Consider the following 12555-nt stretch of genomic DNA (forward strand, 5'->3'; position numbering starts at 1 on the left):
AGCCTGAATTCTGATGGTACAGCCTGTAGTAAGTTCCTTTGACGTTTCCGTTAGGCTCCCTGTGTCCACTGAGTGTTGCACAGGCTGAAAGTCTTCTTCTAGGTTTTGGCTGCTTTCATGTATTGTGTTATGCACCATGTTTCCCTCCCTTATTCTGTGTGTGCAGTCTTCAGATTAGGGCAAGTAACTCAGCATTAATGTAATCTATTATACCGAGCAATGATAGTGGTTGCAAAGTGGCAATATACCAAGTGCATAATGATCGCTTGCAGATCCTGTATACTTCCGTAAGGGCTCAATAAATCTTAGCAGAGACGACTGATGCAAAAACAAAGCACACAAAAAAGAGTTCGGCTAATACCAGCATTTAGCATTTGCTGCTTTGATATCTCTTGCATTAGAGATCTACCCAGGAGTCTTGGAAATTAATCATGTTGTGTAAAGAAGCCATCACACTGTTGACATAGATTCTGTAGTGATGAACATCTGTAATGCAGGAAGTATGGGTATTATTAGTTTATTTGGGTGGTTGAATAGCTCTGATAAATCTGTGTTCTCATCTCATGATTTGCACACTAGTTTTCAAAAGGCAAGTGTGCTTTTGTGAGCGTGAAAGAGAGGTGACTCGTTGGGTGCACTTTGTTTCAGCTTCTCCGAGAGAAATAATAACCCCGAGCTAATTGAAGTGATGCTATAATGTCTTGTCAGGCTAAAAAAGCTGAAAAGTTATGATTGGGCAGACATACATAGAAGGTTGGATTTTGTCTTGGAGACTTGTGATCCTCAGTGAGACATGGTGGGTAGTTAGCTCAGTTCCTTTTTGTTCTCTTCCTTTGGACAAATTAAAGTCTTGTTCAGTTCTAGTGACTCGTCTCAAAAAGGGTGTTGCAGAGCTGGACAAGTTTCAAAACAGAGCAACCCAATTGATCAAAGGGATGGAGCAGCTTCCTTATGAGGGATGGTTACAACATTTTGGGCTTCTTAGTTTAGACAAAAGAGTAAGAGACAAAATGATAGAAGTGTATAAAATCATGCATGGTGGGGAGGAAGCGGAGAGACATCCAGTGAAACTGACTGTTGGAAGATTCAAGACAGAAAAAAGAAAGTACCTTTTAACACAGCACATAGTTAAATTATAGAATATGCTCCCACAAGAGGCAGTGAAGGCCACCAACTGAGATGGCTTTAAAAGCAACAAATTAATGGAAGACAAGACTATCAAGGGCTGTTAGCCACAAGGGCTGTGTTGGAGGCAGCAGTGCTTCTGAATACCAGCTGCTGGAAACAGGAGAGTGTGTGCTGAGGTCCTCTTCATGGGCTTCTCATAGGCACCTGCCTGGCCACTGTGAGAAGAAGGTGTTGGACTAGATGGGTCACTGGCCTGATCCAGCAGGATCTTCTCATGTTCTTAAGCTACAGTCCAACCATACAGAAGTCAGAATTCCCAATTTTTCTATCAAGAGAAGGAAGATGTATTATTTCACTGAAGAGACAGATTTCAACAAAGCAAAAGCCCCAAACCTGGATTTTGGCATCCAAGGATTCTCTATTTTTAGACCTATTTTCCCCTTAACTAACCAAATGCCAATAATTTGCAAGCTTGGCCACCTCGCTGAGGGAGCAGCGGGTCCTGGGGCATCTAGGTGCTGCGTTGCGGACCCTGGTTCTATGATATTCAAGCTAGATATTAAAAAAGAAATTGAATGAATGAATTTATTATTTCGGTCACAGACCAGTTCCAGCTCACATACAAAATCAGGGGAGTCATGAAACACAACAGGGATACATTTAAATTAGCAGAAATTAAAGAAGAAATTACATACATGCTTCTGTGGAATCCATGGACTGAGCCACAGGTTTACCTGGCATACTTTTCAGGCTATAAAGAAAAACCACAGGACACAAAACCAATAGCTAAGCCATTATCCTCCAATTCTAATACTGACTTTTTTGGATAATCTCATTGGCATCAGTCACTGTGCTGGCTTTGGTGCAATAAAGCTGTGATTCAGGCATGTAGTAGCTGGGCCACTGATTGGTTGCTATGGCAGTATGCCTGTTCAGACCAACCAGCCTCCTGATTCATTTTCACTTGAGAAACACAAAATACTTGTGTGCGGCATATCACTTTTTGTTACGGGAATAAAAACATCAGCCCATTACTTTGGGAATCAGAATGATGTTAACTGAAAAAGAATCCATGTGGCTATAGTACAAGTAAAACGGGACACCTGTCTTGCAGAATGTAGTACAGTGGTGCCTCGCAAGACGAAATTAATTCGTTCCGCGAGTTTTGTCGTCTTGCGATTTTTTTCGTCTTGCGAAGCACGGTGTCGGGAAAGTTTTGGAAAAGCTTCAAAAATCACCAAAGTCTTTAAAAACTTCAAAAAAGGCTACCACACTGCGTTCTATGAGTTGCTCCTCAAAGTCAAGTCGCAACTGTATTAACGGTGTTAAGAAAAAGGAAACAAACTTGCAAGACGTTTCCGTCTTGCGAAGCAAGCCCATAGGGAAAATCGTCTTGCGAAGCAGCTCAAAAAACAAAAAACCCTTTCGTCTAGCGAGTTTTTTGTCTTGCGAGGCATTCGTCTTGCGAGGTACCACTGTAGTTTATTTTTCAAAATAAAGTACAAGAATACTTTGTGGTTTTTTAACAAGCAAGCGATGTATAAATTTTATGAAACAAACAAACAAATCACAGCTCTAACTTCACATAATGGCTAAAAACACTGAAAGGCAGGAGGAGTCAGTCTGAGGTAAAAAGGTAAAGGTAAAGGGACCCCTGACCATTAGGTCCAGTCGTGACCGACTCTGGGGTTGCAGCGCTCATCTCGCTTTATTAGCCGAGGGAGCCGGCGTACAGCTTCTGGGTCATGTGGCCAGCATGACTAAGCCGCTTCTGGCAAATCAGAGCAGTGCATGGAAATGCCGTTTACCTTCCCGCCGGAGCGGTACCTATTTATCTACTTGCACTTTGACATGCTTTCGAACTCCTAGGTTGGCAGGAACAGGGACCGAGCAACAGGAGCTCACCCCGTTGTGGGGATTCGAACCGCCAACCTTCGGATCGGCAAGTCCTAGGCTCTGTGGTTTAACCCACAGCACCACCCTTGTCCCTCAGTCTGAGGTATCTCCCAGAAATTGCTTAGAAGCTGGCCTGTGCATTATGCTTCATAACTTTCTTTCTAGAAGGGCTCGAGATACGTTTTTTAAAAAGAGAAAAGCTCAGAATCTGGGGCACCTGCTGGCATAGGCCTGGAAAGAATTGCTGCAATAGCACTGTCATAAATTCAGCCCCAGTAGTTACCACTCCAAGTACTGTGAGCCAGGGTCCTGTGGCCATCAGGTGGCTGAAAGCATTTGAAGCAGAGCTGGAGAGATGGAGAAAATTATGACTTGAACACCTTTTATATTGATCAGAACCCGGACCAGGAGGGTGAAATCTCCTATATTTCACATAAGTTTCATTACTTATATAGGCTAGTCCATTTAAGAAGTAGACTGTGGATGACTACCATCAGTGTAACTGGGATACATTCTGGTGCATTCATTTGAAACTTTAACAGTCTTTATAATTTCATATCCAGTGTGACACTATCGTTCTTCTCTTCCTGTTCTTTAGCATCTTTTCAAAAGGTTACAGTGATGGTATGATGTTGTCATTAATCTTATTGCCATCCAAGTTGCCAGGGTCTCATGTGACTGTTACTGAGAGTCAACAGTCGTTTCCACAGGCCCACACAAGGGTGGTCGAGCACTGAACCTCTCATCCATGGACGTCCATCATGGCTTGCTCTCCTGCTTCCTGAAGTTTGCTGTAGCTGGCAGTTTGGCAGGCCTAGCACAGTCCAGATTAGCAAAAGTGACTGTTTGTAGCATCGGGAACATATATTTTGAGAATGTTTATTATTTATTTTACTGATACCATTGGCCTGTAAAGTGTTGAACAATAGTAATAAAATACTTCACTAATCCATAAAAGCAGCCCCTTTTTATTGTCCAGTAATCCAGAAAATAAATAGCCTAGGATGACATTTATGCTATTGCTATACAAGCAGAGAAAGATCTTGCCTTAACGCTTCTTTCCAAGCTGGAACTCATACTATGCTGACATACAAGGATCATCTATTCAAATTAATGGTAGTGGTGCTCATGGAAATAGTGCTCAACTGGAAGGATGTGCGCAATCTTTCTACCCACAGGTGTTGCGCCTGAATATGGCCACTAGCATTTGATGAAAAACTGACTAAGCAATGTAGGAAAGCATGGAGTGAAATCCAAAGATGTAGGTTTCAGGACACTTGGTTTCAGTTTATTAGTTATGTCAACTTTAGTGATCATTTGATCCATTGTCCTCGCTCTCAGTGTCCTCTTTGAAGAAGATACCCTTCTTCAATATGATCTCTTTAACGGTTTACAGTGTAAATATTTTGCTGTGCTTGAGAATGATTATGTTTATTTCTTTGTGCTGGACACATGTAATTTGAAGTTTTGTTGTTCTGAGTTGGAAAAATTAATAAAAAGTATTTTAATAAATACAAAGTAGCTGTGTTTGATGTTTTTGCCATAATTCCACTGCTGCTCATTTTATGTGTACATATTTCTTTAATATTGAAATCATGATCGTATGAATTTAGATGTGCTAATTAGCTTTTGGTGATGTCGTGTCAGCATCTGGGTCCAAGCTGTTTTATAACCATCGTCTCTTAATGCGCTTCATCAGAACTTCACCTCCTCTTGATCCAGTTACTCTCAAGGATCATTGGGGGTTGTGTCAATGGGTGTCAGAAGCGATAAAGAATAATGAAAGTGGCTGTGCAATTAAGTGAATGTGGAATACTATTCAGATAATTAAATTCAGAATAATTTGCACTGTTCTTGTGTTGTATAGCATATAAAGTATTCTCCATCAGTTACAAATAGATTAAAAATTATTCCGCTATAGCTAGAGTATTCATAGCAAGTGAGTGAAAATATTTGACCTTTTTAGTGCTCTGAATAGTCAGGGAGCTTGATATGGAGGAGTATTTTGGTGGTTTAGTTCCTGTTACCATTTAGTGGCCTGTATTTAATGAACTGGTTTCTAGATGGGTGACATCTGGCTTCTCAGCAGCACAAGTCAAAAGGATGTCAGTGTTTTAGAAAACAACAAGCTAAACATGAATCAGCTGTGTGATCTGGTGGCTTAAAAAGTTCAAGCAATTCTAGGCTCCATTAACAGAATTAGAGATCATAGTAAGTACCACTCTATTCTGCTTTGGTCAGACCTCACCTAGAATATTGTGCCTCCTTCTGGGCACCGTAGTTTAAGAAGGATATGATGCAAACTGGAATGTGTCCAAATATGGCAAGGTCCTATAAAGAGAGGCTGAAAGAACTGAATATACTGTATTTAGAATGAAGGAGGTCTCTTTGGTGCCTGCTAATGCAGAGGTTTGACCCCCAGAGGCGTACTCCATTCTCTCTCAAGATAGATGCCAACAATTAAGAGGTAATAGGATAGGTAAAGGTAAAGGGACCCCTGATCATTAGGTCCAGTCGTGACTGACTCTGGGGTTGCGGCTCTCATCTCGCTTTACTGGCCGAGGGAGCTGGCGTACAGCTTCCGAGTCATGTGGCCAGCATGACTAAGCCGCTTCTGGCGAACCAGAGCAGCGCACGGAAACGTTTACCTTTTCGCCGGAGTGGTACCTATTTATCTACTTGCACTTTGATGTGCTTTCGAACTGCTAGGTTGGCAGGAGCAGGGACTGAGCAACGGGAGCTCACCCCGTTGCGGGGATTCGAACCACTGACCTTCTGATCAGCAAGTCATAGGCTCTGTGGTTTAACCCACAGCGCCACCCGTGTGATTTAAGCCACAGCGCCATCCTATCCCTAATAGAATAGCCATCTTCAAATACTTGACATACTACAGATACATAGAGGATGAAGCAAATATGTTATCTGTTGCTCCAGAGGATATCACTTGAACCAATGGATTAAATGACAAAAAGCATTACTTCCTGACAGAACTCCATGAAGAGCTGCATGACAGTGTGAGCTGTTCAAAATGGAACAAATGATTGAAAGGTGCTGGGCTTTTCTTCACTAGAGGTTTTTACATAAAGGTCAAATAGCCACCAATCAGGCGTGCTGTTGGGGATTTCCTGCATTGGCAGGGGGTTGGACTAGATGGCATTTGAGGTACCCACCAGGTCTGTAATTCTGTGACTTAAAATGCTAAAGTTCTCTTGTGGTGGAATGAAGGTGGGGCTCAGGAAAAGAAAGGAAAAACCCCAAGTAACTCATTGTGAAATATTTGGTATTTTGGATGGGCGGTTTTTTCTGTAATTTGATTTTTCTACTTTTTCTTTCACAGCTGACATTATTTCAACTGTTGAGTTCAACCACACAGGAGAGTTGCTGGCAACAGGGGATAAAGGAGGTCGAGTTGTTATATTCCAAAGGGAGCCAGAGGTATGAATTTTTAAAAAGGTGTTCTGATTGTTGAAGGAATGTTTCTTACTACAGTATTCAACAGCAAATAACCCCACTCTCTGTTTGACCATACTGTTAGCTTCCATGTCCTGATCCACAAGCCCTGTGCACACACAAAATGCTGATATGGTATTCTCCAAAGCTACTCTAGCTCTGGACGCCTGCCCATAAGTGTTTATTGTGGCATTGGTGCTCCTTGCTTTTGAAAGTTCTTTTTTGCAACATCTTCACACTGGCATTTTGCAGCAGAATGCCAGCTCATCTATATATACACACACACGTGTCTACGAAAATCTGATATCTACAAAAACCCTCTTTGCCAAGCACCTGTTTGCAAATTAAGCTGCTGACTGCAAGCACCCTGTGAATATTTTTTAAAAACATCATGATGCACAAGCTGCTATTCCCCTGTTGTTTGCAGGACAATAGATGTGACTGTTCTGGGCTTATTTTAATTGCACACTGGCTATTTTTGTCATGCTCGAATGCATGCTTGATAATGTAATGGTTACATGTAAAGGTTCTTATTTGTGGTTCAAATCGAAACTTTCCGAAAAGATTGTTTGCGATTGTTGGAAAGAAAAACTATGCTAAGCCCTAGGTTTAGAAACAGTGAAGCTAAGGCTTGGAAGGGATTGGTGCCTTGTATTTTTAAAATTTGGTTTGTCCTCTCAAAGTGAGATAATATTGGCTTTTCCAGTAGGAGTAATTCTCCCTGGTGCAGCTAGGTGATGCTGCAAGGCAACATTCAGAATGGTGGAAAGAGGAATTTTCTCCTTCTCTTGTAGAAGCTTTGTGCAAATAAATTGATTTGCAATAGGTTGAGAACAGACAAGAGAGTGGGTGATATTCAACTAAGTTTTACTCAGAATACACATAACTTAGTCATGCTCATTGATTTCAGTGGGTTTGCTTTGAGTACGGCATAGCTGAATGCCCACTTGTACTTTTCCACATAACAAATTACCTTGCAGAATGCACCACCACAAGGGGAGGTGGTCACTAGTTTAGATTAAAAAGAAATTATTAGATAACGTCATGGAGGGCAGATCTAGCAGTGGCTATCAGAACTAAATGGAAATCCTGCGTTCTGAAAGCAGATGCCCAGCGAAAGCCATGGCCCGACCTGTTGCTGTAATGGTAAGTATATAGGCTCCCTTCCTTCTTGGTTGCCCTTGGACATCTGGTTTATTTGGATCAAGTCAACTTGAAAGATCAGATAAGCTCTGAGGTCAACAGTTCATTTTTTGTTTGTCCTATGTTCTTCACAGAGTAAAAATGAGCCTTATAGCCAAGGTGAATACAACGTTTACAGCACCTTCCAGAGTCATGAACCAGAGTTTGACTATCTGAAGAGTTTGGAAATAGAGGAAAAAATAAACAAGATAAAGTGGTTGCCGCAGCAGAATGCAGCCCACTCTCTTCTGTCCACAAATGGTAAGACAGCATGAACAATACAGGATTCACAGTTTTTCCTTGTCTCTGGCAGATGGGCTTCAGCTGAAAATTTGATGAATTACATCTAATTTTAAATATACATTTTTAGTGTAAAAAAGAACCTTGGAAGTGGCAGCAGGTTATGATGTATCTTCACTTTATGGGAGTAAAGATGGGCACAGGGGCGAACGAAGTGGGGGGCGTGTCACCCCGGGTGCTACTCTGGGGGGGGGGGGAGTGACAAGATGGCCCCTGCATCCCCCCCAGCTGTAGAGCGGCTGAGGATGAGCAGTCAGTATGGGTGTCCATATGGGCTGCCGCTCTCGCGCGTCATCAGTATGGGCTGCCGCTGGCACGGCGTCCGCATGTGGGCAGCCCATATGGTTGCCGTGCAAGCAGCAGCCCGTATGGCAGGAGTGCGCACGCGTGGCAGCCCGTACGGTCACTGCACATGCGCAGTCCATACAGACGTCATGCATGCGTCACCAGGCGGTTCACCCCGCCCCGGGTGCCGGAGAGGGTTCCTCCGCCACTGGGTGGGCAGCCCTCATGCACCTGTAAAGCCATCTTTTCCCCATACTGTTAGGCCCCCTATAATGTTCCATTTTGATGCACATTTACCTACATAACATAACATTAAAATCATGGGTTATTTAAGCCCAGGATGAGGAACCTATGGCCCTCCAGCTGCTCTTGGACTCCAGGTCCCATCACCTCCAGCCAGTATGGTGAATGGCTAGGGATGGTGGGGAAGTTACCTCCCCTCTTTTCATGGACTCAGCAGGCAGCGTCCCTCCCCAAATTAAAGAAGAGCTCATTCAAGCACTCACTGGAACACATGTGAGTTTGAGCTGGGAACATGGAAGCCGCTTGCCACAATAACAGATGTCATCAGTTAGACCTTTGCACATACAGTCAAACCTTGGTTTTCAAATGTCTCGGCAGCTGAACGCCAAAAACCTGGAAGTGAATGCTTCCATTTTCAAAAGCGCCCTAGAAGTTGAATAGCTTCCAAGGTGTGTTTCTCAATTTTCCCCATTAAACTTGCTGACAGCCCTTTGATCCTTGGTTTTCAAATGTTTCGGAAGTCGAATGGACTTCCGGAATGGATTACATTTGAAAACCAAGGTTCCACTGTATAGCAACAAGGTCTAAAGAGGAGTCAGGCTAAGGGTGAGGCAAGGAAATGGATCAAAAGTGTGTAGATTAACTTGGGATGTGTTTTATATAAAGTGAGAATCTTAGGACAGGAAGAAGTGCTCAGAAATGTTTGCTGCTGATAAGAGGTGCAGGAACAGTTGCCCTATCTCATGGGTAGGCAAACTAAGGCTCAGGGGCTGGATGCGGCCCAATCGCCTTCTCAATCCAGCCTACGGACGGTCCGGGAATCAGCGTGTTTTTACATGTGTAGAATGTGTCCTTTTATTTAAAATGCATCTCTGGGTTACTTGTGGGGCCTGCCTGGTGTTTTTACATGAGCGGAATGTGTGTTTTTATTTAAAATGCATCTCTGGGTTATTTGTGGGGCCTGCCTGGTGTTTTTACATGACCGGAATGTGTGTTTTTATTTAAAATGCATCTCTGGGTTATTTGTGGGGCATAGGAATTCATTCACCCCCCCAAAAAAATATAGTCCGCTCCCCCCCCAAGATCTTGGGGACAGTGGACCGGCCCCCTGCTGAAAAAGTTTGCTAACCCCTGCCCTAGCTCAAGATTTTCAAAATTTAGAACCCTGGGGCTCATTGAAAATTACTGAGGCCCGCTATTAAAACAGTGGCACATGGGCAGAACCAGTCATAATATGGCAGTGGAGCCAGTCACAAAATGATTGTGCAGAAATAAATTGTATAATCTCTTCCTGTTTCCTAATAGTGGCTACATTGGTTATACCAAACAATTTGGGAAGTGATAAAAACAAATTAAGAAAAGAATGAATAAATAAAAAGTTTGGCAAACAGCACAATTGACTACATTAACAGTGTGTGTAATATTAAAAGATGGAAGACATGGGGAACCATCTGGAGCAGATCTGGGGAAAGCATAGGGGAAGAATGAATCATACCCCCTTCCCAATTCCATTGAGAGGTGCCTTCTGCTGTGTGGAGAGCAGCAGTCCATGTGTCTAAACTAATACATACAATATGCATGTTGTTCCTTTTGTAGAACAAATACTTCTTATACAGTGGTTTAGGGAAGCTTTTAATGTTTATCAAACTGCTGTATTTTAATATTTTGTTGGAAGCCGCCCAGAGTGGCTGGGGAAACCCAGCCAGATGGGCGGGGTATAAATTTATTATTATTATTATTAATAATTATTATATTTTAAAATGAGGGAAAATGTGACAGTTACTTCTCATAACAGTGCTGATGTCTTTTTTTAAAAGATAAAACTATTAAACTGTGGAAGATCACTGAACGAGATAAGAAACCTGAGGGGTACAATTTAAAGGATGAAGAGGGGAAGCTTAAAGATCTTTCTACGGTGACATCACTTCAGGTGGGTAGATGGAGAGTTGTTTTCTTCACTGAAAGAACAACTCGTGATGTTCTAATATTTTATGTGCTGCGTAGCTTCAAACAATGGAAAACACTTGAAATGCCACACAACAACATGGGAATAGGCATTTGAATGTACAACAGCAGCCAGGGAAGCTGGAAGCTAAGGGTGTCAAATTTCTCATGGTTCCCAGTAGCCCCTGGATGTTACCATTTCCTGTGTCTAAAGCCTACCTGAGATGAACCAGGCAATTTGGTCTGTTCTATTAGTAAAACTTACATCTTAGACGCCATCTTAGGCTCCAATGCCTGGAAGATGAAGGGTTATAAAAAAATCAACAGGAGATAGTCTGTTTTAAGGCCACACATAACCAATGTTTGGAGAGTAAATAAAGACACTTACCCATCAGCCATATGCTATGATAAGAAGCACAGGAATGGGGGGGAAAGATAAAATCCAGACAGATTAGGGAAGCAAGATTGGAACATTCAAAGGAAGCTGGCATTTTACATGAAAGAGTGGAAAAGTTTGTGGCAGACCCTAAGTAATGAAGCCAAATTTTGGAGACTTACGGCTGTAGGAGAGGGTGAAGGGAGAACCATAAAGGAGCCCTCGATTTCCCCACATGAATGGTTTCTGCATTGTAGTAAGGGTTTTGGAGAACCCTCAAATGTCTATTCCCCTATTCTTGACCTTCCTATGGAACAGGGTTACATTAACTCAACAGGCATTTTAATTTCAGGCTAGTCATCTAGTGTTGTTGTTCCAGTCTTTTAAAAAAGGTAACAACAGACCAATAACCTGCTGGATGTACCTTCTAAACGTTCTCCAGATACCTTCTGAGCAAGCCAATAATATTAAAAATTATTTCCGGCCTTTATAGACCTGACCACAGCTTTCAACTCAGAAAACAGGAGCCTTTGGGAGAAGCTTGTTATTACCAATTTTGACGGAAAATAGCTTTGGTGAAAACTCCATCAGAATAATGTTACCCATATATTAGTGGGTTTAAATGGGCATCTTATGGAAGATAAGACTATTTGTCAGGGAGTCTAGCAAGGATGCATTTCTGATTAATTACCCCTCCCTTAAAACAAGCACAGTTCCAAACTTTATGTACATGAGTTACTATACTTTTTCGTCTATAAGACGCCCCCTATTTTGGGGGACTCAATTTTAAGAAATTGAGGGGAGATGGCCCAAAGTTGTTGAGCTTTTCCCCCCACGCAGCTGTAGGAAAAGCAGTTGCTCAAAGATGTTTTGGTCCAAGATCTGGAGTGAGGGCAATGTCACTTCACTTGAAATACTTCAGAATGAGTTCTTGAGAAAACTACTTCCTTTAATCCTGAATACACCAGCAGCTTTGGGAGCAGAGACCGCTGTGTCCTCTACTGAATCAGGAGTTATAGCAGGTTGATCCAGTATTGGTGCAGACTGAATGAAATGGGCAACTCAAGACCCCCAAAGGAGAGTTGGAATGAACAAGTGAGATTGTGGGGGGATAGGCGAAGATCTGCCAGGGCAAAATGAGCATGTATTCAGAGAATTAGAAAATTCAGTTTATCCCGGGATAAGGAAGTGATTAATGACCTTAATAAAAGCCATTAAAAAAGGGCCATCAAATTCAGAGATATTTCTCTAACATTACCTACCAACAACTGAGAAAAGTTTTTACAGAATTAAGATTTCAACAGATGCTTTCCACAGATTTGACTAGCAGGTGTCATCATATTCCTGTAAGAAACAAACATAGTACAGTATTTATTGCATTACTGAAGAAATTGTTGTCTTGTGTTGCAATGTAGTGGGTAGCCAATATACAACGTAGTAATTTACTCATTATCTGAGGAATATGTGATTATCTATATGCGGGTGGCGCTGTGGGTTAAACCACAGAGCCTAGGACTTGCCGATCAGAAGGTCAGCGGTTCGAATCCCCGCAATGGGGTGAGCTCCCATTGCTCAGTCCCTGCTCCTGCCCACCTAGCAGTTTGAAAGCACGTCAAAGTGCAAGTAGATAAATAGGTACCGCTCCGGCAGGAAGGTAAACGGTGTTTCCGTGTGCTGCTCTGGTTCACCAGAAGCGGCTTAGTCATCCTGGCCACATGACCCGGAAGCTGTACGCCGGCTCCCTCGGCCAG

The 12555-nt window shown here is 42.5% G+C and overlaps 1 protein-coding gene across 6 annotated transcripts in view; it reads left to right on the top strand.

Annotated features, from left to right (window-relative positions):
* PPP2R2C (protein phosphatase 2 regulatory subunit Bgamma) overlaps positions 1-12555 on the top strand; it is a 43143-nt gene that overhangs the window by 19112 nt on the left and 11476 nt on the right. For 5 of the 6 annotated variants that reach the window (XM_081020106.1, XM_081020109.1, XM_081020104.1 and 2 more), the window contains 3 exons: positions 6362-6459; positions 7752-7917; positions 10302-10414. In XM_081020106.1, coding sequence (XP_080876232.1) covers positions 6362-6459; positions 7752-7917; positions 10302-10414 — 377 coding nt within the window. Of the gene's footprint in view, positions 1-2869; positions 2952-6361; positions 6460-7751; positions 7918-10301; positions 10415-12555 lie in introns of those variants that run through there. The other variant, XM_081020108.1, reaches the window with a different exon arrangement.

The sequence above is a fragment of the Podarcis pityusensis genome (assembly GCF_964106645.2).
Source record: "Podarcis pityusensis genome assembly, chromosome: 9".
In the NCBI taxonomy this organism is placed as follows: domain Eukaryota; kingdom Metazoa; phylum Chordata; class Lepidosauria; order Squamata; family Lacertidae; genus Podarcis; species Podarcis pityusensis.